This window comes from Protopterus annectens, chromosome 12.part0 (assembly GCF_019279795.1).
Source record: "Protopterus annectens isolate FY-2018-M chromosome 12.part0, PAN1.0, whole genome shotgun sequence".
NCBI lineage: Eukaryota > Metazoa > Chordata > Ceratodontiformes > Protopteridae > Protopterus > Protopterus annectens.
The window spans coordinates 1,001,929,247-1,001,956,469 of NC_056746.1; the positions used below are offsets into that span (position 1 = coordinate 1,001,929,247).

Here is a 27,223-nt window from a genome sequence, read left to right on the forward strand (position 1 = left end):
CCACAAAGATCATTCTTCTATTTTGTTTCCAAAAGTCTAGCTAACTTGTACCCTTTGACTTTTTTTTTAATTACAATTTTACAATTCAGTTGCAAAGAATCAGCAAGCTTCTGGTACAGTTAACAGGTTTACAGTATACCAGGGAAGACCGACTTGACCTGGAAGTATATGAACTGTTGTCCCCTTCTTCCTCATTGTTCAGTGCTCTCATTTTGGGGTTACTCTGCACTTCACTACTTCAAACAAAATTATTTAGCTCTGGCATACTGGACTAATATACAGGAACCCAAATGAGAAAAAAAAAAAACTTCATAAATACAACTTTATACATGAGCGAAGTTCTTCAGGAAGCAGATTGCTGGTGACTTTAAAACTGTGATGCCTTGAAACACGTTCCCAGTTGGCTTTAGGCAAGGACTGCTGATGCACATCTGCTGCTCTGTACAAATGCCCTCGCAGTGTTAGAGGCACACCAAAGTCATGGGCTTCCTGTTACAGGGCTCTTTCTGCATACACAGAATGGTAGTTTACATCATATTCTGCATGATACTTCATTTTTTGCACAGCACAACTTCCTAATTCTCTAACAGGAAATGTCAAGGCTAAAACTCAATACTGCCTAAAGAGCAAGTCTCAGTGTGTGTGTCAGTGCTCCCAAGAGCTAAAAAGCAGAAGGAAATGTGTTGGGTCCTTGGCACTACATCCCCAGGAGGGTTGTTAAAATCATTCCAAGAAACTGGTGGGGAGGGGGTCATTGTTCTGTATAACGTCTCACATAAGGTATTTCTACAAAAGCATCAAAGTAGGCCAGCCACACAATGGACCTTTGACTATGCTGGAGAATATTATAAAGGAGCAAAACACTTTGAAAAAAGGACAACTCTGTTTACCACAGCAGTTTAAGAAATGTGTCCTGGACACAAAACGCCACTGTCAGGACAATCCCTTGTTAAATTCCCTAAAATATATACATGTTTTGAAACAATTCAAGTAAGCCAATTAACATTTATCCTTCTAAAAACACAATTCTGCATTAGTATGTTTTGATGTTCTGAGTCCAATTCACTCATCTTAGTACCCAGTAGAAGGTGCCATTTACTGCATTTTCCATATTCAGCTGTCTTCCCAGGTTCCAGTGCCATGATGCTTGTCTGTTAGGAAGAGGCAGAACTCACTTGTCATTCAGTTTTACGTGGCTGTTTCATCTAGGATGTGAGTTTTGAGTAACTTGGCGGAGAGAATCTTCTTCTAAGGTATTTCAGAACATAGAGTGGAAGACAGCTTACAAGGGTTATCACAGTAACTTTCCACAAGAATGACAGGGTTATAATAAAATAAACATCTGAAAGAGAGAGAAAAAGTAATGTTAATCAAAATTCTGCATACAGCATTCATGGTCACCGTTAGTGTTTTCACGAGGGTGATGCATTCTAAATATACAACTGATACATCTGAGATGAGGTCCATTCTCATGAACATTCGACACTTAAGACTGGAAGGACTTAGCTTGGCATCTGGAATTTTCTCAGGCTACTAGCCCCTCCCCTCTTACCCACAATACTCTGCCAGTAAACTTCCTATCCTGACTTCTTTTGCCATGCTTTAGTGCTTGCATCAGAGAAATGCCCCAAGCTACTCTTGACTTTTATTATTGAATTTATACATTTTTCCCCTACATGACTGATATTTTAGCTACTCTCTGTCTTTCCACCAGTGTTCCAATTTCTGATTAAATTTATTGAGGTTCTGTACCTGGTTACGCTTTCTGCAAAACAAATGCCCCACCATAACAAGCTTGGTCTGGTACTCTGATTTTTCTGCTACAACTTTTACTTTTTAAGAGTTCTTTTCCTATTATTAAAAAAAGAACAAAAAAGTAGATAGGAGTTGATATTCCTTTGCGTTAGTTGCTCTTTAGAGACATTGTCTCTCTTGCACAGCTGTGTCAGGATACCATCTTTAAGCTATATTCCACTTCACACCTGCAGTACTACTTGTGTGGGCTTCCTTATCTCATTAAAGCCTACAGGGCTTCAAAGACAGACCACACAGTGGTACTTTTAAGTACAGAAGATGGCATGACATTCTGGACTCCCAACACCTGTTTTTTTGGAATACAGTGGAGTCCACATCTTTGGTTTTGACTTGGCCAAGAGCAGTGAAATATTTAAGGATCTAGAGTAACTACTGTTGCAGCAACAAATTCCCCCACGGTCACCTGCCCAAATGTAGTAACAACAGGAAACAGTAGGAATACTTTATCTGCCTGGGACGTGCAGTCAAATTCCTGACACCAATTGTCCCATTCTGGAGCAAGTCAGATGCGATCTATGTCTCTACTTGTCTGCATGGCTGGCCAACCTGAGAGACAAGTGGTTCAGAATGATAACATCTACAGGCTTTATATTTCCCTTTCCCAACCATCCCCAGTCCTACTCTCTCCCTTTGCCAGATGTCCCCACCCCATTAAAAAGAGTGAGGTAAGAAAAGTGGTGTTAAACCTCTCACAAAAATGAGCTATCCAAGAAGCTCCCACCTGCCCAGAAAGGATCTGTGTTTTATTCCAGGTTACTTCGCACCTTAGAGACCCATACTTAATCTCAGCAGCCTAAATCAGTATATACCTAGTATTTGCAGATGGTCTTTATGCAGTCCATCCTAACTTGTCTGTAAAGAGGAGACTGGATGTGTTCTTTAGATGTTCTGAATGCCTACCTTCACATACAAATCACCCTCAGTCCAGAAGCTTCTTACAATTCGGAAAGAATCAGCCATTATTAATTCTGGATTCTTCCTTTTGTCTAATCTCAACAATGTGTTCAGTAAATGCATCTCCATAGTTGTGGAACACCAGATGCGGCAAAAGGTGATGGGGGTTTCCTTACCAAATGACCAGCTTCTACTCACCCAAAAAGAGAGAAATGCTGGTGTCCTTTCTGAGTCTCTTACAATCTTTCAGAGCTACAGTGAACACAAAGTCCAAGACAAAGCTTAGTGAGATGTATACATTCACTGGATATTTGCTAGACATTCAATCATACATGGAACAACTTCTTCAGTCAGGATGCTTACTCCTCAGAGTGCAGTAGCTCAATTTACTCACTTACCTCTTCTCTACAACTCCTTTTGATCTAGCTGCAAAGGTGGAACAGAAGAGAGCATCTTAAACGATTCTTTTTCTAGTAACAATCGCCTGTGCTCGAAGGTGTTCTGAATTATAAGCAATGTGCACAAACCTTCTTCATTTGATCTTCCATACAGACAGTGTAGAGGATTAAAGCTAAGAGCTAAAGAAACCAATCTTACCCACACTATTAATCTCCCTGTTTTCTTTCAGAATACACTAACAGGGAACAAAACTTGCTACACTGTGTAGATGTTCCCCGGTAGTTTAATTTTTATGTGGATAGAACATTATCTATTAGAAAATATTAGTAATTGTTCGTTTCATTTTTGAAACAGAAACTGGTCTCCATTTCTCACCTCACCCTACTTAAGCAACTGTCTGATTGCATTAAAATCTGTTATAAAAATATAGTTCTTATTTTCTAAGCCTAGCACTCACTCTACCAAAACAACATGAAACATTCTATTTTACTTCCTGTTTTGATAGGGATAATCCAACTGAGCCATTAACCACTTTTCGGAAGAGTCCCAGGGACATTTCAAGGTGTGTAGTAGCTACATGGGTTGCATGGAATACTTTCATAGGACAATATAAGCTGGATGTGATATCCAAGTCTAGATCTACCTTTAGGGCACAGTCATTCGTAGTATATTTCCATGAGGTGGTCCACCTAAAGAATATAAGCTTGAGACTGTCCTGATTGGTGATAAGGATGGACCACTTCACCTCTGATACAAGCATTATGAACTTGCCATAACGTTAGAGCTCAATGAGCAAGGCGTTGTTTAGCATACTCACCCACAGCTCACTGCCTCAGGGCAGATGTGGTGCAGATAACTCCCTTGTGAAAAATCGTTGTTTATCTTTTGCCTTAGCATAACCTAACAGAGATCTTGAAAGGAGACTTGCTTGGAAAACATTATGGGTAAACTAGGAGGGGCTAGTAGCCTGGGAAAGTTTCAACTGCCAAGCTCCTTAAGTCATATCAGCCTTAGTCCTGACTGTTGATGAGGATAGACCTGCTCATGCTTATCTAACGTTATGGGACATATATAACTTTGATGTATTTTACCATATCAGGTGATATGTGAATGAACCCTTCTCAATGTGTCCTATGGTTGAGTTCACTTTTCCACCACTTATAACTTGGCATTTTTTTCCTGGAAGTTCTAGTGCTTGTTGGATTGCCACACACAACACTGCATGCAATGATGCATCTCAATAACTTCTATAGAGTCACTCATTCCCTGTACACACTAGGTCACCCCTAACCACCTGAAAAGACTTTTATGCAAATTACTACATAATGACGTCAGTTAGTCACCCCATTGCTGGAAGTGATATACCAGCATATACTTTGCCTGACTTACAAGGAATACGAACAGCTGATGGTGGCTGGTTAGAGGGGTGGTAATGTAAAAGGGAATGGGGGTAGGGCATTCCTGATTTATCATGAAAAAAAGTATGACTGCTTTAGTAAAGTTGTCAAAGTCTCTATATTTACATATGCTTCTATAGTAGCAAATTGAATGTACTTGTATTACTTTGTCATCAGTTTTTTGCACTGACAGCATTTCTATTTTGGATGTTTTACTTGCTACAGTAACAATATTTCTTAGGTTCATAGGTAAGAACTAGGCTATCTGCCCAGAGGCATTTATAGGCCTAGCCACAGAGTGATGGCTTTCACCTCCCCATTAGATTAGTAACCTAGGCCTCTGTCTAACAGGGCTCCTGAAGTGATCCCAGGGTAGAACTTAAGATTACCCATCCACTCATCAAGATTTCTCTTGAAGAGGGTCAGAGAGGAGCTCTGTCGAATATGGATTGGGATTCTATTCCAGAGTGAGGGGAGTCACTGGGACAGGAATCTATCCCTCCAGTATGTCCCATTTATTGTTGTGCATAGGTTCAAGTTGCTAGAACGAGTGGTTCTGAGGGATCTCCTTTTTTTGAGGTGAAGCATGTCCATTAGTTCAGGGTTTGACATGGCCCTATGGGTCAGGCATAAGTCACCTCTGAGCAGACGGTAAGCGACTGAGAAGAGCTGGAGCATTTTTAGTTGTGCTTCATAGGGTAATTGTTTAAGGCCCTTAATCCTCTTAGTGAGGTACATCCCAAATGGGGCATTGTACTCTATTATGGGCCTGATGAGTGAGGAGTAAAGGGGCACAATCACCTCCTTGGATCTGGATGAGAAACCCTTTGTGATCAGGTGTGCCACATAGAAGAATTTCCTGACTGTTTTGGCTATGTGGTTCTCAAAGGAGAGCATGCTATCTACTTGGGTACCCAGGTCCCTAATTACTTCTTCTGTACTTAGTGGATTCCCATCTATGTGGTAGTTTGTAGGTACTTTGTTTTTCCCAAATGGGATTACTATACATGTTTTGGCATTTAGCTTGAGGCCGTGACTTTGACACCAGGTGTTTGTCTCTGAGAGACCCTTTTGCAGGATGTCTGTGTCAGCTGGAGAGTCAATTATTGCACCCAATTTACAGTCATCTGCGAACTTGGTTAGCCACAGTCCCTCCGCATTTGCCTGTACTTCGGAGAAATATATACCGAACAGGAGGGGTCTCAGGACTGACCCCTGTGGGACTCCGCTTGTGACTGGTTTAGAGTCAGACATGGCGCCTGCCACTCTTACCGTGTGGGTTCTGTCTGAGAGGCAGTTGGCAACCCATCTCGTGACATGGGGGTTGATATTTAAGCTGGTGAGTTTGTCTATGATTCCTGAGTGTGGGATAGTGTCGAACGCCTTAGCGAGATCCAGATATGCTGTGTGGACCACCTTCCCTTTATCTATGGCCTTGGTGACTGTTTCGAAGAAGTCGACCAAGTTCAGGAAGCAAGATCTGCCTTTAACAAAGCCGAACTGGGTGGGGTCCAGTGTCTGGAGGTTCCCACTGTCCCTGTTAATGAGCTCCATGACAATGCATTCCATGGCTTTGCAGACCAGGCTAGTCAAACTTATAGGGCGATAGTTCCCAGGGTCAGTTGTGGCACCTTTGTGGAGTGGTACGACTGTTGCTGTACGCCATTCTTTGGGTACATAGCCTGTAGAGAGGCTGAGTTTGAATAGTGTTTTGAGATGGGGGGGTTAGTTCATTTTGAAGCTTGTGTAAGACACAACCTGGGATACCATCTGGTCCCGTTGATGCTGTGTTTTTGGCCTTTGCAAGGTCTGTCTTTACTTATGTGTCAGATATCTGGAGCGCCACATTCTACTGGGATGGCTGCTAGCCCCTTTGGTGGAGAGGGGGGGTGAAGTTTGCACAGAACTTGTCAGCCAGGATGTTGGCAATGTCGGTTGGTTCAGTGTATTTATGGCCATTATGCACTAGCTCAGAGCATATCTGAGAGTTTGCCCGTAGACTCTTGACATAGTTAAAGAAGGCCTTGTGGTTATCCTTAGAGTCATTGGCTATTTTTATTTCAAAGTTGGCCTTGGATGATTTAATGAGGAAGTGCAGTTTTTTACTGATGTTAATCAGAGATGCCTTCTTATTTTGGGATTTTGTTCTATCTTGCAGGAGTTTCCTCCTTCTGTTGTAAAGTTTATTTATGGCCGGGGGTCCACCAGACTTTTTTGGGGAGTTGGTCTTGGTTTTACTTGGGATGGTTCGGTCCATGCATTTTTGAAGGTGTTCACAGAATGCGCTTGTAAAGGATTCTGCCGATGGGTCATCATTTTCCATTTGATTGGGAGCTTTGAAACTTCCCACCTCGGTCTTGAGGAGTGTGAAGTTGGCTTTAGAGAAGTTTTTTACCTTGATTTTCTTGACTGTTGGGGGAGGGAGGGGTGAGTTGCGATGTGGATGTCCAGTGTGATTAGTTTGTGATCTGATCTTACCAATGACGAGTTTACCTCAGGTGTGGAACCATAAGTTTCCCATGTTGGTGATGACCAGGTCCAGTATGTTGTCACCTCTTGTGGGAGGTGGTGACCAGCTGTTCCAGGGCATTTGAGTTTATAAACTCAAGGAAGTGTTGGGCTAGGGCATTTGAGCTTGAGTAGTTTTCCCAGTCAATGTTTGGATAGTTGAAGTCACCCAGTAGCATGGTGTTGGGTAGAATCTTCATACTTCCTAATGTTCTCAGGAATGATGCGTGAGGGTCCTGAGACAAGGTGGGAGATCTGTAGCAAGCTATAAATTGAACAGTCAATTTACCCGCTGTCAATTGCACTTGGATGGTCACAGATTCCGCGTGCTGTGCTACTAGCCTGGAGGTGTGGGTGTTCTTGATGAATATGGACACCCCCCCTCCTTTTGTGTTCTGGTCCTGGTTTTGAGACCTAAAGGTATGGTAGGAGTTATAGCCTGGGAGTGCTGGGGTGCTCTCTGGAGCCTTGAACCAGGTTTCTGTCAAGGCACATACGTCGATTTCTTCCATACTAAGGAGAGCCTCGAGTGCGTGCATTTTGAGGTTTAGACTTCGGGCGTTGAGCAGCATTACCCTCAGTTTTTGTTTATTACTGTTGTTTATGGAGGTGGGTTTGTCTTTTGAGCCTTGCCTAAAAAAGGCAGTATTGGGGTGGCAAGAGTCTTGGCCAGCGCAAATCCATGCTAAGCGGTTTTTATACCAGGGAGATCAGCTCCACGTGGTCCTGTTGAGTCTTCCTGGCTACAGAGAACTGAAAAAAAGCGACTGCTTTCCTGATTAAGTATCCTGCTGTTTTTTTATATTTGTTTTACCTTCTACTGCTTACCTAGAGCAAGCTTTAACTGTTTTCATAGTTATTTACTGCATTTTTTATTATCTGCACTTAAAAGTCCATTTTAGTCGAAATTAGTCTAATTCAAGTCGAAAAGTGTTTGTTTGCTGTTTAATTTAATTGTTTGGCTGCCCACTAAAGTGTGCTAGCCTGTACTACTGACTTATTGCCTTTTCTGCATTTCTGTGTGTTTCTATTTAAAACCAAAAAAATATTCCTTGTTTTCCTGCCTCTCCTAAACTAGTTAGACCAGTTTACAGGCCTTGCTGTATCCTGGGCTGTGTTGTAGTTCCTGTGTTGTCCATTGCCTTACTTGGATAGAAGGAAGTTTCTTAGCTCACCAGTGGGAGTGGGGAGCCTTGAATAGCCTACCTGTCCTTGAGGGAAGTGACCTCAGCACAAGAAGCTGTAGTAATTGGTCATTTTGGACCATTTCTAGCTCTTTTGAAGTTCCCTGGTTAAAATCTGCCTCTGGCATTTTTTGAAGCCATATTGCTCAGACACAGCTCCACGTGGTCCTGTTGAGTCTTCCTAGCTACAGAGAACTGAAAAAAAGCGACTGCTTTCCTGATTAAGTATCCTGCTGTTTTTATATTTGTTTTACCTTCTACTGCTTACCTAGAGCAAGCTTTAACTGTTTTCATAGTTATTTACTGCATTTTTTATTATCTGCACTTAAAAGTACATTTTAGTGGAAATTAGTCTAATTCAAGTCGAAAAGTGTTTGTTTGCTGTTTAATTTAATTGTTTGGCTGCCCACTAAAGTGTGCTAGCCTGTACTACTGACTTATTGCCTTTTCTGCATTTAGCGGAGTTGCCACTAGAGCACCATCGGGCAGCGCCGGTTAAACAAGGTTAAACTATTTCTGGCTCCGTAAAGTCTGCTCTTCACTTTTTCCCTTAGAACTGCTCTACTTGTAATCTAAACAGTCTATTCTCTATCTGTAAAGCTCAGCACTTGTTCCTAAAGCATATTTTAGTCAGGTAAAGCACTTCTATATTATACAAAGTACTTCACTAGCTTAAAACCCCCTTGAGTACCCACTTCCCTATAGGTCCTTTCTGACTCAGTTACACAGCAAACTTTTTCATTTCTTCTAGCATGTCAAAGGGTCAGTTGCTTGCGTCCTCTCCTGCTCAGCTGGTGAATCTGGGAATATTGAGGCAATGTTACAATTGCCTCATGTACACAGACAACCCTCTCCTCCTCTCACAAAACACAAATACATGCGGGAGATGCAACTATATAGCCAAACTGGAGGCTGAGCTCTCTCAACTCAGGACTGGCAAAACCAGACAGGAGGAGAAGGTAACCACACACACCATAAACCCAGTCTCACATAGAACTATCACAACTACAAATCAAACACAAACACACAAACACATACTCGGAGGCACTGATCAAAAATCTACCAAAACAGCAGAGGCCTCCAAAGCAGACACCCAAACAACTGCCACCTCATGACATAACACAAGCAACACATAGATCACAAAGTCAGTGTGCAAATCAGTCACAGCCCTTAAGGCCAAACACAATGCCAGACACACTTGTCATAGGTGACTCCATAGTCAGGCACACTGACGTCCCACTCACCAGACTGAACAAGGAGAGGGTCACAGTAAGCTGCCTGTCGGGCGCTAGAATCCGCCACATAACACAAGCACTCAGGTCACTCCACAGCAAGTACAAGTATGACTCAGTCATTGTCCATGCCGGTGTGAATGACCTGAGACGTACCTCCCTGGACTACATGAAAAGAGACATAAAGGAGCTGTCAGATTATGTAGCCCAGGCTGGTATGACCCTGACCCTGAGCAGTATCCTACCTTCACCAAGAATGATGCCACAATACAGAGACAAAATGATCAGTTTTAATAATTGGCTTAATTTCTGGTGTCATTCTAAGGATCCAATGTCTGTCTGCCTGGCATGACATGCTTGACAAGCCACGCTGCTTAAGGGCGGCTTGCACCTGTCACCCTGGGTTTCGGATATTGGCAAAGGCTCTTGCCACCCCATAGTGCCTTTTTAGACAAGGCTCAAATTCTAAACCCACCGCCCTAGAAAACAATAATGGAAAAAAACTAAGGGTAATGCTGCTCAATGCCAGAAGTCTAAATCTCAAGATGCACACCCACGAAGCCCTCCTCAGTATGGAGAACATCGATGTCTGTGCTGTGACTGAAACCTGGTTCAAGGCTCCTGAGAGCACCCCGGCACTATCAGGTTTTACCTCATATCATGCGTTCCGGCCCCAAAACCCGGATCGTACCACAAAAGGAGGGGGTGTATCCATATTCATCAAGGATACCCACACCTCCAGGCTGGTGGCAACTCACGAAGCATCAGAGACCATTCAGGTGCAATTAACCATAGGCAAAACTGCTCTACAGTTTGTAGCATGTTACAGGCCACCCTCTCAAACTCAGGAACCCCACACAGCCTTCCTGAAGACACTGGAGAGTATAAATGTCTCTCCAAACACCATCATATTGGGTGACTTCAACTACCCAAACATAGACTGGGAACATTACTCAAGCCCCAAATACCCTAGCCCAAAGGTTCCTGGAGTTCATAAACTCAAATGCTATGGAACAACTTGTCACCATTCCCACAAGAGGTGAAAATATACTAGACCTGATCATCACAAACATGGGGACAAAATGCTCCACACCGGAAGTATATCCCTCATTGGTGAGATCAGACCATAAACTAATCTCGCTGGAGATCCACATCCCGCCCCACCCCAACAAAAAGACCACAGTGAAGAACTTCTCAAAAGCCAACTTCACACTTCTTAAGACTGGTGTGGTATCCTTCAAGGCCCCTGAGCCATTGGAAACCACAACCCACGCTGCTGAATCCCTTACAAATGCTTTCTGAGCACCTCCAGGATTGCATGGATCAAGCAATCCCAAATAAAATCAAGACCCTTTCCACCAAAGGCAAGCGCCCGATCTGGTGGACCCCAGCCATAAACAAACTTTACAACAAGAGGAGAAAGCTACTACAAGATAGAGCAAAATCCCTAAAAGGGAAGACATCTCTGATCAATACTAGTAAAAAACTACGATCACTCATAAAATCATCCAAGGCCAACTTTGAGAGAAAAATCGCCAAGGACACAAAAGACAATCATAAGGCCTTCTTTAGCTATGTTAGAAATCTGGGTGGAAACTCCCAGATATGCTCAGAATTAGTCCAAAATGATACAAAAATCACTGAACCCACAGACATTGCAAACATACTGGCAGACAGGTTCAGTGAAAATTTCTCCCCTCCCTTCCCCCCAAAAGGAGAAATATCTATCCCAGCAGAGTGTAGCCTCCCAATCATCTCAAATGCCCAGGTGAGAGCTGCTCTCTCTAAAGCTAAAAACACAGCATCAATGGGATGGTGTCCCCGGCTGTGTGCTACACGAACTCAATGAGGAACTAAACCCACACATAAGGCTGCTGTTTAATCTTAGCCTTACCACAGGATACGTACCCAAACAGTGGCGTACAGCAACTGTGGTCCCACTCCACAAAGGCGGTGCTTCTACGGACCCTGGTAATTACCGCCCCATAAGCTTAACAAGCCTGGTCTGCAAAGCTATGGAGAGGATCATAATGGAACTCATAAATAAAGACATAGGGGACCTACAGACATTGGATCCTACCCAATTCGGCTTTGTCAAGGGCAGATCATGCCTCTTGAACTTGGTCGACTTTTTTGAAACAGTCACCAAGGCCATTGATGAGGGTAAGGCAGTTCACACAGCCTACCTTGACCTTGCAAAAGCTTTCGACACAATACCCCACTCGGGTATCATAGAAAAGCTCACCAGCTTAAATGTAAACCCATATGTCACAAGATGGGTTGCTCAAGGACAGAACCCACAGGGTTAGAGTTGCTGGTGCCATGTCAGACTCCAAGCCGGTCACAAGCGGTGTCCCACAAGGCTCAGTCCTGGGCCCCCTCTTGCTCGGCATCTACTTTTCAGAAGTGCAGGCAAACATAGGAGGATTGTGGCTGACAAAGTTTGCAGATGACTGCAAACTGGGCGCCATAGTTGAAAATCCATCAGACACAGATATTCTTCAGAGAGGTCTCATAGAAACGGATAACTGGTGCCAGAGCCATGGCCTTAAGCTAAACGCCAAAAATGTATAGTCATACCCTTTGGTAAAAACAAGGTAACCCCAAGTTACCACATAGGTGGCAATCCATTAAGCACAGAAGAGGTTATCAGGGACCTGGGGACCCAAGTTGACAGTAACCTTTCTTTTGACACTCACATTGCCAAAGTCGTTAGGAGAACCTTCTACATTGCCCACCTGATTATGAAGGGATTCACATCCAGATCAAGGGAGGTCATTGTTCCCCTGTACTCTTCACTTATCAGACCAATGATTGAGTACAATGCCCCATTCGGGATGTATCTTACCCGACACCTGCAGCAATTGGAAAGACCCCAAAAGTTCCTCACCAAAATGATAAAGGGGCTCAAAAATATGCCATATGCTGCCCGACTGAAGAAACTCCAGCTCTATTCAGTCGCATACCGTCTGCTCAGAGGTGACCTGTGCCTGACATACAAGGCCATGTCCAACCCGGAATTAATGGACATGCTCCACCTCAAAAAATCCAAATCCACCAGAGCCACAAGAGCAAGAGACTTAAACCTCAACACGGATATAAATAGGACATGCTGGAGGGACAGATTCATCACCCAGAGACTCCCTATGCTGTGGAACAGAATCCCAGTCCATGTGAGACAGAGCACCTCGCTGGCTCTGTTCAAGAGGAATCTTGACCAGTGGATGGGAGATCGTAGGTTTACCCCGGGGATCATCTCTGTATCACTGCTGGACAGAGGCACGGCAAACTAATGGGTATAGTATTCTTCAACCTAAGGGGTGGTGAAAGCCACACAACTCTGGCTAGGCTTATAAATGCCCTAGGGCAGATAACCTAGTATGAACCTATGAACCTATGATAGAAATTAGCCCAAAATGGCCAATGAGCTACAAGTTGCATTTTTGTAGGGTGAAACATTCTGGTCAATGTATTCTATTTTAACACTATACTGATCTAATATGTATGTACCTACTCTACATTCATTCCTAGATTATACCACACATTGTCCTGTAAACTATTTACTGGTATTCTAATTACTAAATGCTATAACCACTAAGCTAATTACCAGCCATATGGTAAAAAGGATCAGCATTATGGTAAACCTTCACTGTGACAACCAAAAGTCCAAAAAGAAAAAAGTCCAGTAACAGAAATCACCTGACACGTAGAAATAAAATCCAAACACATTTTAATAAATCCCAAATCACAAAGCTTTTGGACTTGAGTCCTTCTTCAGTGTGCAGGAAAAGGTTTTTCAGTCTCATTTAAATACAATCAATGTAAAATCACATAACACAGCCAATTAAATTAGTAATTTCTTCTTAATATATTGACATTTTATATTTTTAAGGCTTCCTTTCACTGGACTTTTGTTTCTAATTACCAACCATAGCAGGCTTTAACTAATCACTGTTAAATTAAGGATTTAAAATGGGACATACTGCTTATAGATAACTTATGCTCTAAGGACATAATGTGCATACACTTTAAAGTGGAAATTATTTATGACAAGAATTGTCACTATAACAATGTATATACTTTTTGGTCTGAGCTGTGCCTGAAATAGGTCTCAGAATCAGAGCACCTACCTGGTTAACAAAAGGAAACAAATAAAATAAGGGTTTCTCTGGTCAACTGATAAAGCAAGAACAAATATTTTCTAACATCCAGGGTCCTACTTGATAGGTCAGATGGTTAGGCTGAATCTCAAGCAGTAAATCAACAGGATAGGAGGAGGCTGACAGCCATGACAGACTAGAGTTCAGGAATTCCACAGTGCAACCTTGAGCCATGACAGACTAGAGTTCATGAATTCCGCAGTGCAGACTTTCTAAGACAAGCCTGATGGTAACCATTTGAATCACTAAGATTTATAATGCAGAGTCTTAGAATGTAGAGACCAAATGACCAAAATCCAGACATACATACATCAAAGTCTGAGAATGTAATTTTTCAGAACATTCCCTCAAGGTGTGGCAATATCGGAGTTGGTATATAGAGGTTTGGGGGAGCTTATCTCACTGCAGAAAAAAAACAAGTATAAAAGAGAACTGGCAATGCTTGAGAATTACTCTTCTGTATTTTTTGTCATTTCAATACTTTGCATTGCAAGTCCTGACATTTCAACAGGAAGCCAAGACTGGCGTCCACGTGCTGTCATCAAAGTAATAACATTCAGAGAAAGGGAGCACCACAGACCAAATGTCATGATGACATCATCTCTTATACGGAATTCTAAATAAATCAAAAGAAGTTGCACTCCAACAGCGGAGCAGATTTTGAATGCAGCAAAGACCAGTGGGCAAGATCCCCATATTGTGGGAAGGAATGCACATATTACCCCTCAAAGACAGGTCTGTTTTACAACTGCTACCCCTTTCTCCCCTGATTAAATGAGTGTAACCACTTCAGGAAACACCTGACCAGGCAGTGCACTGAAGGAGAATGAAGGGTCCTCTTTTGCCCCCAGTTTCCATCTCCATGAAGCAATGGAGAGATAAATGGACTGCTTCAGGGACAAAATCAAAACTACCCTCTACACGGTACTGAAATTAAGTCAGAGGAAGCCAACCCAGAAAAGGGCCAGAGGAGGTACCTAACTCCTGAACACTTGAAACTCTGAGGTAATTCTCTCAGAGATAGAGCTGCTGGGGATAGAGTTTGGGCCAGTGATGAATTCCAGTATCACTGAATCCACACGCACAACAGATAAACAAGCCTTTCAAACATGAAACTTCAAAGGAGGATGAAGAAGCAGCTCTTACAAAGGAACTAGATGGCCAACCAGAACTGGGCTTCAGATAAGCTCTACTTCAGGAAAGTTGGGTAGATGACTGCCTATGAATCCTTGTGGAATAGAAACAAGGCACACTCATAGAGGCATCAGAAAACAAGTTATTTACTCACCATAACAATAGACTGGTGTTTTCTGTTTCTATCTTTTCCATAATGGATGGGTCTTGGATCTGGATATGCCCAGTTCCAAGCTTTGGATCCAGTGCAAAGACAGCAGTTAACTTAAACACTAGTAACCTGCATAAGGAAAGCAAGGCAGAAAAAGACAGGACCTCCAGGAGCTATAGCCAAGTCAGCTAAATCTATTGCACAATGAAATTATATTTAAAACAGACTATATTTCCAGAAAAAAAGAAAATAAGAAGGGGAATGATGAGAGGGGAGTTGAGAAAATGACAGACAGACAACAATGACCTACTGTTATGGTGAATACATTAACCTTTTTTATGATATTGTTTTTACTGTCCATTCCTCAATAAGTGGGACAGAGTCCCAGCTACTTTTATACTTGGACAGCCGCACAGAAGGATACTTCAACTGAATCAAAGAAGCCCCTAGAGATGGGCTGCATACCTTACTTGTAATATGAGATGAGGGTATGAACCTTGAACCAGGCACCTGCAGCACATATGTTATCAAATGGAACACTGGAGAAAAAGGCTGTAGATGAAGCCAGATCTGGTAGAATGAACTTTTGGAGAGAAAGGGAGATGAAGTTCCTTTTCTTGGTAAACCAACAAAATGCAACCATCTTGAAAGAGCGACGTTGGACAGTTTTCCTAATTTAGCAGTGGAGAATGATCAAAATAACTGATCGGATTTTCTAAGGGGAACTGCTTGGTGTAGGTAAAAATGTAACGGATGATGAACATTTAGTAAATGCAGAGTAAATTCACCATTGTTTGAGAAACTGTGGAAGAAATCTGGAAGATTTATGGATTGATTACCAGATGATTGTCAAGCCACCTTGGGGAGAAAACAGGGATTGGTTCTCACAGACACAATGTTCTTATGAAAAATTAGGTACGTTAGTTTTGAAGATAAGGCATGTAGCTCAGAAATTTTCTTGTCAGAAGTGGCAGCCACCAGCAATAAGATCTTCTAGGGTAAAAACTTCAAATCAAGTTTTGCTGCGGGTTCGAAGGGAGGGCCTGCAAAACAATGGTAATATCCCATGGAGGAACTGAATCTCTTAACAGAAGGCGGAAGTTGGAAAGTACCTATTATGGCTTTCTCTTAGAGAAGTCAAAGTAGGAAAGTACCTCAAAGAAAGTGCCTTGAACAATCTAAGGGAAGTTATGGGGGTGTGATTTCCCCCTATGTGAAATGAGGAAATTGCAGCTAACTGAACTTTTATAGTGTAATAGCTGTCACCACTTGAAAAAGATGTGTAAAAGTCCAAGACAGATGGAAGAGGGGCTGAAAAGGGATCTATATTTTTCTCAACAGCCCATATAGAAAACTTCTTCTGTTTACTTCTATAAGCCCTCCTAGTGGAAGGTTTCTGAAAGGAAGACAATATGTGAACAACTGGGGATGACAACCTGAACCACTGAACTATCACTGGAATTGGAGAAACTTTACCGTCAACTTGAGGGATTGAATGCTCAGATGAGGCAGCCCTGATGGGTGAGAAACTAAATCTGGGTCTGAGACTGGCATCAAAAGCAGGTGAATTAGATAAGGCCAGAGGAAGGAAACCACACTTGGCAAGGCCAATCAAGAGCTATGAGGATTACAGTGACCTTCATCACTGATACTTTCTGTAAGAACTTTGGAATCAGGGAAAGGTGTAAAGGAGACCCAGGGACCATGGATGTGTTAGACCTTCTCACACTCTCATGGCCTCTTGACACAAAGAATAATATATGGTTCCCTCCTGTTTTGACAAGACGACTGCCATGTTATCTGTCTGGATGGAAGTCACAAGTAAGGGAAAAGAGTCTCGAAAGGCCTGCAGTGCTAGGAGGACTGCTCTCATCTCCAATATATTAATGTGAAGACTGGCCTCTATCTCAGACCATGTGCCTTGGGCTATTTTTCCCCAAAAATGCCCCCCTCCCACCCCATTCCAGCTGGGAAATGTTCATGGTCATTGTGACTCAGGGAAAGGGCAGAAGGGTCATTATTCAGCTATTGAAATGAAACAGCATCAAACAGCTAAATACTGAATGAAAAGCATCTAAAACATAAGTTACCGAACATGTTTTTTTTTTCTTTTCAGAAAGAGCTATCGACTGGCCATAGTTGGCCAACAGCCAGGAAGTATCGCAATGCATAAGGTAAGCAAAAGATGCCTTTTTTAAAAAATTTAAATTTGCCCTTTTCCCCACTGTAGTATGATCATGGAGTTGGTATATGTAGTTGGGCTGGGGGGTGGGATGTACAACTCCCCACCTTGATTACTTTTGCAGTGTTGGCCAACTATGGCCATTCAATGTCCACCCCCCCCCCCCGAAAAAGCTGTGTTCAGTAACTTATGTTTTAGAGATGTTTTTTGTTTTATATTTAGCTGTTCGATGCTATTTCTTTTCTGTAGCTGAACACACCTGGGGCAGAATGAATGGACATCCTTGAACATCTGGAAACTCTAGCCCCCAGTGGAGGTGTGTTATACAGATGTTCGTTAGACTCACGTGAAAAGATAAAGGTTGATTTCTGACTGACCAATGAGCTGCCATGGTGCATTAAAGAACATGCAAGTAGAATCTGGATAGTGGAACTTATGTGACTGAAGCAGTCACAAAACCTAAAAGAGGAAGGACTAGTCTTGCAGGTGGCTTCCAGTAGAATAGAAGTTCTAGGATATGTTGGTGAAGAGATGAGATTCTTGAAGGGCAGCTTCGCTATCTGAGATCTTGTGTCCAAAAATTGCTCCTATGAAATCCAGAGACTGAACTGGTTGTGGCCTGGACTTTTTTAAATTTATTGTAATTTCTAAGTCTGTGCAGAGTTGGAGCAAGGAGTCTCTGGGTTGAAGATTCCTGGCAGGGGCAGTAATTCAGGTATGGGAGTACTTGGAAACCCTGCAGTCATATAGGAGCTGTTACCACTGCCAAGCACTTGGTAAATACCTGATGAGTCCAAAGTGCTCTGTATTGGAAATGACTGGCTACCAGCCAAAATGGAAGATACTTCCTGGAGCGCTTGTCCATCTTTATGTCATAGTACGAATCCTGAAGATCTATCAAGCACATCCAATCGTCCTTCCCGAGCAAGTAAGAATGTTCCAAACAGCAACCATCTGGAATTTTGTTTTATAAATCTGTTTAATCAGCTTAGGTCCCCAACATTCTTTGGCACTAAAAAGTACCCTGAGTAAATTCCAGACCATTTCTGGTCTAGCAGGACATCTTGGATGACTCAATTTCTTAGAATCTTCTTTATTTCTGAAGAGGCTATTTCTCTTTTTGAGGGTGGAGCCTTGGGAATTCTTTTCTGAGGTGATGGGGGGAGTGTGAAAAGGTATGACACAGCCTCTGGTTACTACCTTCTGCACTCATTTGTCTTGAGTGATGAGTGTCCAGGTTGTTGGATGCAGACAAGTTCCCCCGACTACCACCATAATATGACAGTCAGGTACACATTCAGGAGTGCTGGAAAAGCTTCTCTGAGAAAAGACCCCTGAAGCCTTGGTTTTACAGACCACATCTGCTTCTTGGGCAATGTCCACTATGACAGTTTCCCCTCTGCCTCAGATAGCTCTTTTTCAAGAAGTGTCCAATGAAAACCCTTGGGATTTCCAAAAACAAATCCTCTTAGTTCTCTTCTGAATTCTGGAGAAGGTCGATTGAGAAGTAAATAATTTGGTCCCTGCAACAGAAAAGGACTTCTCGTCCATCTTGCTTCTGGAGATAAAGATATAGCATTAACGATAAGGCGCATACAGGCATTAAAAACAGATTGGAGGGTAGCCAACTGTGAAGCAATAGCCTTTCTTTGATCCAGAGACAAAGTCCCTGGAAGAGACTTGGTGGTCTCCTATGTCAAATATTTCTGGAATCGAGTAACATGTGCCAGGCAACTCAGTGCTCTTACCAAAAATGTAGATAAGAGGTATACATGCTTCCCGAATCTTGTCCAGTGCACACAACTTCCTGCTAGGTGGCACTGGCTCCAAAGGTTTAGAGATCGTCTCTGGTGGGGCTCATCAGAATTAGGAAACTTGTGAGTACAAGCAACACACCTTTAAAAAACAGATGGCTTATGTGACATCTTGATCCCATAAAAAACTATGAGAAGAAGAAAAAATTCTTAAATATGTATAATATATATATACATATATATATATATACATATATATATTTAGATAAAAGGGGGAGGGATTTTGTGTGTGTGTGTGTGTGTGTGTGTGTGTGTGTGTGTGTGTGTGTAGATATGTAAGTATATATCTATCTGTAAGAGAAATGAGAAAAAAAGTATAGAGTTTACTTATCAGTAAATCTGGGGTAGCCCACTCTGTTTGTAGGGATTATAGGTAAGGGAAGGAGCCTGAACACTGGATCCAAAGCTTGGAACTGGCTGTAGTCAGATCAGAGACCCATCCATTGAGGAATGGACAGAAAAGGCAACATTAGATCATGAAGAATATCTGTGAATGACCAAGAGAGATGTCACATGGTACTCCTATGTCTCAAGTGAGAACTGCTTCCACTTGGAGGTCTGAGTAGAAGGCTCCTATCACTTTATAAAAAGAAACATTCACTGTATCCCTCAAAGTCTCAGAAAACCCAGTGTGCACCCTATACTGGGTCAAAAGCAATATTTTCATTATACTCAACTGGGATAACTCATTTGTGTGTTTCAATAAAGGATATTCCATTTTCATCTGTGGACTGCCTACTATTTTATTATTTTGTAGCACATATATGAACTAGGCGCATAATATATTTAAAGGAGTGAGCTTCACACCCTCCACACTGCAAAGTTTCTGTTTGGTTTGTTCTTCTAATATTTTATGTCTCCCCTCCCCATGGACCAGTTTGGCAGGATCAGAAGTAGTAAATCCTAGGCCAGGACCCATGGTATACCTAGCTGCCACTTAAATCATGGAAGACGTCTCTTACGTCTTTACTCAGTGGCCATGAAGAGGCATGGAGAATGACTTCTGTCTTCTTCCCCGCACTCTTTAATACGATGTAAAAATAGTGAGACTTGCTGGAAAATATGCAGGCACAACCTGAATCAACGAATGAAGACCAGAACTAACTCAAACCTTTCTTTCCTATCTGCTCTGGTGACAAGAGAGGGAAAGCACCATGATGTCCCTGGTAATTGAGGGACCACTCTCTATAGGAAAGATTCATTCAATACACGATTTCTGAGATTGCAACTCCAGAAATGGCCTGGGGAGGTGGTTTACAGTAACTACCATCATTTTCCCAGCCACAATAACATGAACCGCTGATAGCAAAAAGCCCAAGACCATAATCAAGTAGCAGAATGTTGACTAATCAGTGAAAGACAGCATGGCTTCATAAAGTACCACAATACAGACAATGTGCCAAACCTAAAGAGAGAAACCCCAAGAACATGCTCGACTCTACAGCAAAACAGACAAGAAATTCTGCTTTTTAGGTTCACTTCATCAACACAAGACCCCCCCCCCCCACAGAAGGGGGTGGGAGGTGGACAGTGGAAAGACAAATCCCAGAAAGAGCTCTCAACTTTCAACGGGGATTCTCCAACAATCAAAGACCAAACAAAAAGGAATGATATTAGGAGGAGCAGGTCTGAAATGTGTTGGGTTCTGCCATCACAGACTTCTCATTGTCCATACTAACACCCAGGTCCTCACATGTACCATGGAGAAGGTGGTTGCATTCTTACCTAGAAGACTTATTCGGATCCAAGTTTGGGCCCCAAGCTACTTCCATGGCCAGTTTACCAACCCAAGACATCCAGCCCTTCTCAAAGTGCAGGGGTGACCAGTTAGGGCACAGCAAAACTAATGTCAATAAAATGAGCTACAGCCAAGAAGGGTGTCCACAAAAATGTGGTGGCCTTACGGAATTATGACCAATGACAGCACACCCAACAATCGCAAGAAAGGAATGCCAGCAGCTGGTCACCCAAGTGGGTAGACAGGTGTTCCACTCTCCTCTCTGAAAAGATTTCACAGAAGCTGACTGAGAGGGAACTTCATATGGCACTCCCTGTGAACAGTTTTCCCCATTTAGAAAAAAACTGGTGGGAACCACAGAGCAAACCCTCTTTTATTAAACTGTAATAATATCACAAACCAACCTGGTTCTCTATTGCAGCAGGAAGGCATGGGACCCAAAGAATCTCTCTGGAAAGCCAGGATGCTAAAGCCAAAACACACATCCAAATTCTGGGAGCCTGCTTAATCTGGGGTCATGTTCCCATGTTCATTTCTTCAAAATGGCTTAGTATATACAAAAAAAAAAAAAAAAACAGCAGAGACTACACAAACTCAAAATACAAAAACACTTGCTGCAATGCAAAGGACATTCAACACCCAGATAGGAACTGAATAAACAATTATTTTATTAATTGTTAAGCATGTTCATTCCTCCCAACGGAACTTCATCAGAACAATAAAAAAAAATTAATTAATTTAATTTATAAATGATTATACCTACAGATCACATGGCAAAAAATGACCAATCATAAGTGACCATCAAAATAATAAAACACTAATTTCCTTTTTGTTGGCATGACAAATAATCTAAAATCAAACTACTGAATACCAAAATAACTGCAAATATTAAATCAATATTTAAACCTCATAATGCTTTAATTTTAAAATGCAGTTAATAGAACATGTTTCATTTAGCCCTGGAAAATGTGTATCATTATGCAGCAACTGTCACCAGAGCTCACAGTTGTCTATAAATTCTTCAATACCCCCCCCCCCACGATTCCACTCTTACCTGTTCCAATACAAAAAATGCTAATTCATACCACCAAATATCTCAAACTGCTTAAATAATGTGTTGGTATTCTTCTTTTTCCTAATATCATAATTATGTTAATAAATACATTCCCTCATTTTTCTACTAGTTTTCCAACATAAAATGCTGGGTATGTTTTACATTGAGACAAATAAACCACACATTTTGAATCACAAGAAAAGCGTCCTTTAGAATGAATGGTTCCCCCCAGTAGTAACACTATAGGTTTTCAAAATATAGGGACACTGGTGCCATTAGCCACATTTAAACATTCCATTTCCTTGTTGGTTCCTCACATTTGTTGAAAAAGGGAATTCCCTTTTTTCCAAATAATTGTTAAAGGACATGTTTTTCCGATATATATGAGAGGTCTTTCTCCCAGTTTCTTCATTAATTCTGTATTTTCATTAAGAGAGCCCAATTTTTATATGAAATATCCAAAATCAGGCTACTACCTAAAGTAAAGCTAGTAATAAAAGATCTCTCAAATTTTTTCTGGGTCATATCAGTACTTGTATCTTGCTCCCCTTTAGTCATTAAAATCAATGGGGAATAAAAAACATTCCTCCTCTTAACCACAACTTCCTCCTTTATTAAATTAACAAAATCAAGTGGATATCCACTTTTACAAAACATATCAACCAGGATGTTGCATTCTTATAAAAACACATCAAAGTCGGAGACCATCCTTGCTAATCGAAATAGCTGCCCTTTAACTACAGCTTTTTTTCTCATGTTTGGGATGCCAACTTGAACTACTATAATGTAAAAAGGATTTCAAAAAGGTTGACTTTCTATAAATGTTAGCACAAAATCTACTACGTTCATAATTTTTTTTTTTTATCTCTATATCCAAATATGTTACATTATCCCTATTCTTACTATATGTAAAATTCAAAAACTCAACAGTACTGAAGTATATAGAGGTATTAATTTGCACTTTTTGTATTCAGTATTTCGATTTTAGTTTCTTTGTCACATCAACAAAAAAAATGAAGTGAGTGTTTTATTTTATTATTGTCACTTATGATTGGTAATTTTTCTACCATGCAATCTGTAGATATACGGGTTTTGATTAAGTTCCATTAGGAAGAATGAAAAGCACTTAATTAATAAAATAATTGTTTATTCAGTTCCTATCTGGGTGTTAAATGCCTTCTGAATCGCAGCGAGTGTTTCTGTATTTATGGCTTATTATACCACTGTAGGACAGATAGCACACCATCTGTTATCACAGTTATGGCTGTCAGTTTCTGACAGCAGAGAAACCACCATTTAATGCAGCCCAAGTAATAGGCTGTCAGCAAATTCAATATGTGTTCCTACTAATTTAATCATTCCAGAAAGCATGGTATTGGGAATTATTCTTTTGAATTTGGTCTTTTCGTCATTACTGACAACTGGTCCACAATGAGTATCCAACTATAAAGAAGATGTTAAAATAGGTAGAGTCTTCACTTCTAATAGTGACATTGATTTTGTAAATAAATACTTGTTTACCATTGGTGTGATGTGTGCTGGACCATAAAGGTAAACAAACAAATTTTACTTGACATCACCGTTACCGATGAAGTCAATACCATGAAAGACTTGGGGATATTAATAAACACCACATTGGCTTTTACTGAGAATGCGTCTGTAGAAAGGACTAATGCCTTCCAGATTACAGGGTTGACATTTAAAACATGCCCATAAGGATCTAGGTCTTTAAACTAGCATATGAATGCCACATATTAAACCAATTTTAGAATATTATGCAGTTTTGTCCATATACAAAATATGAGCTAAACTCACTGAAGCAAGTCCACTGGAGATTTGCTTAGTGGAGTCCACAAAGTATTGGCATGGACTATATTACCAGGTTGAAGTTTTTGCTGCTTTATAGAGTTAATTATAGATATGTAAGGGGTAAGTTATGTTTGACACATAAAACATTCCATAACACCTGTATATCACAGTGAAGGATCCCGAAATGTGTGATGTGCTTCAGCCTCCTCTAAAACAAGTTGTAAGAGAAGTTTTATAAGCCAGTTCATCCCTCTTATGCAGAATAAACTCTCTTGAAATAGCAGACAATCTACAACCCTGAGTTTATATAAACATCAAATGGATTTCTGGATAAGCTGCATTGTATTTACTATATTCACGATAAAGATTATGTAGTCCATGTTTACAGTTGGTGTTTAAGGTAAATACACAAGTATCTCTTGAACTTATGATGTTAAGATAGCACAAGGCAGATGCCTGTTTAAAATCACTACTGACCACCACATTTCTCAAGTAAAACATTCACAACAAAATACCCACTCTAAGAGTATATGGAAAGCAAGTCTACATTATGTATCTGTTGTTAACCATACTGAAATTTTGACTCTATATATGGAACAGAGTAGACAACTTCAGTAAGGTCCAGATGGCTAACATTATGTCTCATCCATTTTTTCAATAGAAACTGTATTGTATGGATTAATTTTCAGGTATTAAATCTGCCTAATCTCATCATATTCATGGAAAGTCAACTTATTAAGAGGATCAACACCTCTTCAGCTAATCATTTTGCTGATATCTGCAAGGTCTTCATGCATGAAGGCAAGCTTCCTCTACCACCCTCAACTTGACAGGATGGCATTCCCCATCCTTCTTGCTACTAATACATACCAACTTCAGGACAACATAATTACAGTGAAAGGGAAACAGTCCCAAACCTCTATATAGGACTGTCCCCCTGCATCCATGACTGAATGCTCTTATTTCATTGTATGCTATTTGATACATTAGGTACTCCAGCTGCTAGCCATTGATGAGTTGTCACATGGTTAAATGAACTGTTTCCAAGCGGTAAATGATGTACCTGAATCCCAGCACACTAATTAAAAGGACTACTAGAATTTCACTTGTAAAATCAAACTGATTAAAATCCATGGACAGCATGCATACCTAAATAATGCCTTTTATTTCACTGTAATGCAGTGGAAATACAAAGAAGAATAAGCATCTCACAGATCAGTCTAACCATCTGGAGCATCTCTATTGCCCTTTTGTGGATGGGAATAACTTTTCTGTACTCTAAATACCACCCCTTATTTAAAACAAGCAGTATTACTGACCAGCCTGGCATGAGGGTCTGAAAAGAAGAAATGTTTAATTTCAACAAACAAAATGCCCCAGATTTCAAGTGGCCTATTAACATCCAGGGAGAACGTGCATATCTAAATAATGCCTTACTTATTTCACTGTAATGCAGTTACCAATTGATTATTTCTAGCCTACTGATTTTCTCGGTTCATGTAAATGCATCTGAAAGTTAATTCTTAGTAAAAGCAGGACAAAAATTCTGGGTTTAAAAATGAGGCTCTCACCTCTAAGTCTGACAGAAAAATATGAAAACATTAATAACTTAAGTGGGTGATACTGTACTTAAAGATAACCACCGGACTATCAAACCTCATCTTAGTTAAAATAACTATAAAAACAAAATATGCAGAACTATTTCACCTCATAGGTTCATAGGTTCATACTAGGCTATCTGCCCGAGGGCATTTATAAGCCTAGCCCATTGTTTTGTGGCTTACGCCACCCCTTTAGTATGGGGAACTATACCCATTATTTTGCTGTGCCTCTGTCGAGCAGTGACACTGAGGTAATTCCTGGGGTATATCTGCGATCTCCCATCCATTGGTCAAGATTTCTCTTGAACAAGGCCAGCGAGGTGCTCTGCCTCACATGTACCGGGATTTTGTTCCACAGCATAGGGAGTCTTTGGGTGATGAATCTATCTCTCCAGCACGTCCTATTAATAGCCGTGTCGAGGTTTAAGTCTCCCGCCCTTGTGGCTCTGATGGATCTAGATTTTTTGAGGTGAAGCATATTCATCAAATCTGGGTTTGACATGGCCTTGTATGTTAGGCAAAGGTCACCTCTGAGCAAGCGGTGGCGACTGAATAGAGCTGGAGTTCTTTCAGTCGGGCAGCATAGGACAGATTTTTGAGACCCTTTATCCTTTTGGTGAGGAACTTTTGTGGCCTCTCCAGCTGCTGCAAGTGTCGGGTCAGATACATTCAGAATGGGGCATTGTACTCAATCATTGGTCTGATGAGTGATGAGTAAAGGGAGACTATGACCTCCCTTGATCTAGATGAGAATCCCTTCATGATAAGGTGGGCAATGTAGAAGGACTTCCTAACTACTTTAGCTACATGGGTGTCGAATGACAGACTACTATCAACCTGGGTCCCCAGGTCCCTGATAACTTCTTCTGTGCTCAGTGGATTGCCACCTATTTGGTAGCTAGGGGTAACCTTGTTTTTCCCGAAGGGTATGACTATGCATTTTTTGGCATTTAACTTTAGGCCGTGGCTCTGGCACCAGTTATCCGTTTCTGTGAGACCCTTCTGAAGGATATCTGTGTCAGATGTGTTTTCTACTATGGCGCCCAGTTTGCAGTCATCTGCAAACTTTGTCATCTCACAGGTGAATTTGCAAATGTCAACACTCCATTTTAATATCTTATACATTCATAGGTCATTACTAGGCCGTTGATCCAGAAGACCATTAGTTGTTGTTGTGTCTTTCGGCTTTTCCCAGTTAGGGGTCGCCACAGCGGAACTCCGGTGCGCTAATTATTGGCAGTATATTTTTACGTGCCAAGTTGCCAGCCCTGATGCATAACCTTCAATGAAGGTACGCCCATTCACGCATGCACGCCTCCACACAGAAGACGCTCTAGCGGAGAATCGAACGGGACAACGTCTTGCTGTGAGGCGACAACGCTACTGTAGCACCACCACCGCAGTTTATCCAGAAGACCATTAAAAGATCCCAAATTGTAGGTACTCACTGACATAACTAATTGAAAGTTTGAGGGGCCAAACCAGAGTTAAATTTACAACTGCTCATCCATTTGTACAGGTTATGTTTAAAGAGGGTCAGGAAACATCTCTGTCTTACATCAAATGGAAGTCTGTTCCAGAAAAGAGGGCTGGATTCTCTGGGATATATCTATCTTGCCAACAGGTCCTACTTATGCTTCAGTGGAAGTTAAGATCTCTTGAGCAGGTGTTGTGGAAGTTATTAGTTTTGCAGATGTGCAGGAGGTTGCAGAGGATTAAATCCTCTGAGGATCTGTAGGTTAGACAGAGGTCACCTCTCAAGAGTCTTTGGGAAACAGAAAAGAGAGTGCTTTAAGGTGGTCTGGATACCTCATAGAAGTCATGCCCTTGATTATATTAATGAAAAAGCACTGTGGTCTCTCAAACTGAGTCATACTCTTAGAAAAGTATATACCAAAGGACTACTATATTCTTTTATGGGCCTGATGAGGGAGGAATACAGAGGGATGATAACTTCTTTGGATCTGGAAGAAATACCCCTGGTGATTAGTCTGGAAAGGTAAAAGGATTTCCTAACAACAGTGGATACATAGTAATCAAACGGTAGCTCTTTATCAATAAAAGTGCTCAAGTCCCTGATGGCCGAGTCAATTTTCAAAGGGTAGGTGCATGGGTGCCCAGTTTTCCCTAACGGCAAAATGCTTCATTGCT

The 27,223-nt window shown here is 41.4% G+C and overlaps 1 protein-coding gene across 1 annotated transcript in view; it reads right to left on the bottom strand.

The window, feature by feature from the left end:
- Positions 1 to 27,223, bottom strand: part of ATP9A (ATPase phospholipid transporting 9A (putative)) — a 2,147,009-nt gene that overhangs the window by 1,580 nt on the left and 2,118,206 nt on the right. Inside the window, exon 28 of the mRNA XM_044090027.1 lies at positions 1 to 1,342. This exon is cut by the window's left edge and continues 1,580 nt beyond it. Within this exon, the coding sequence (XP_043945962.1) occupies positions 1,206 to 1,342 (137 nt within the window). The 3' untranslated portion in view covers positions 1 to 1,205. The remainder of the gene's footprint in view (positions 1,343 to 27,223) is intronic.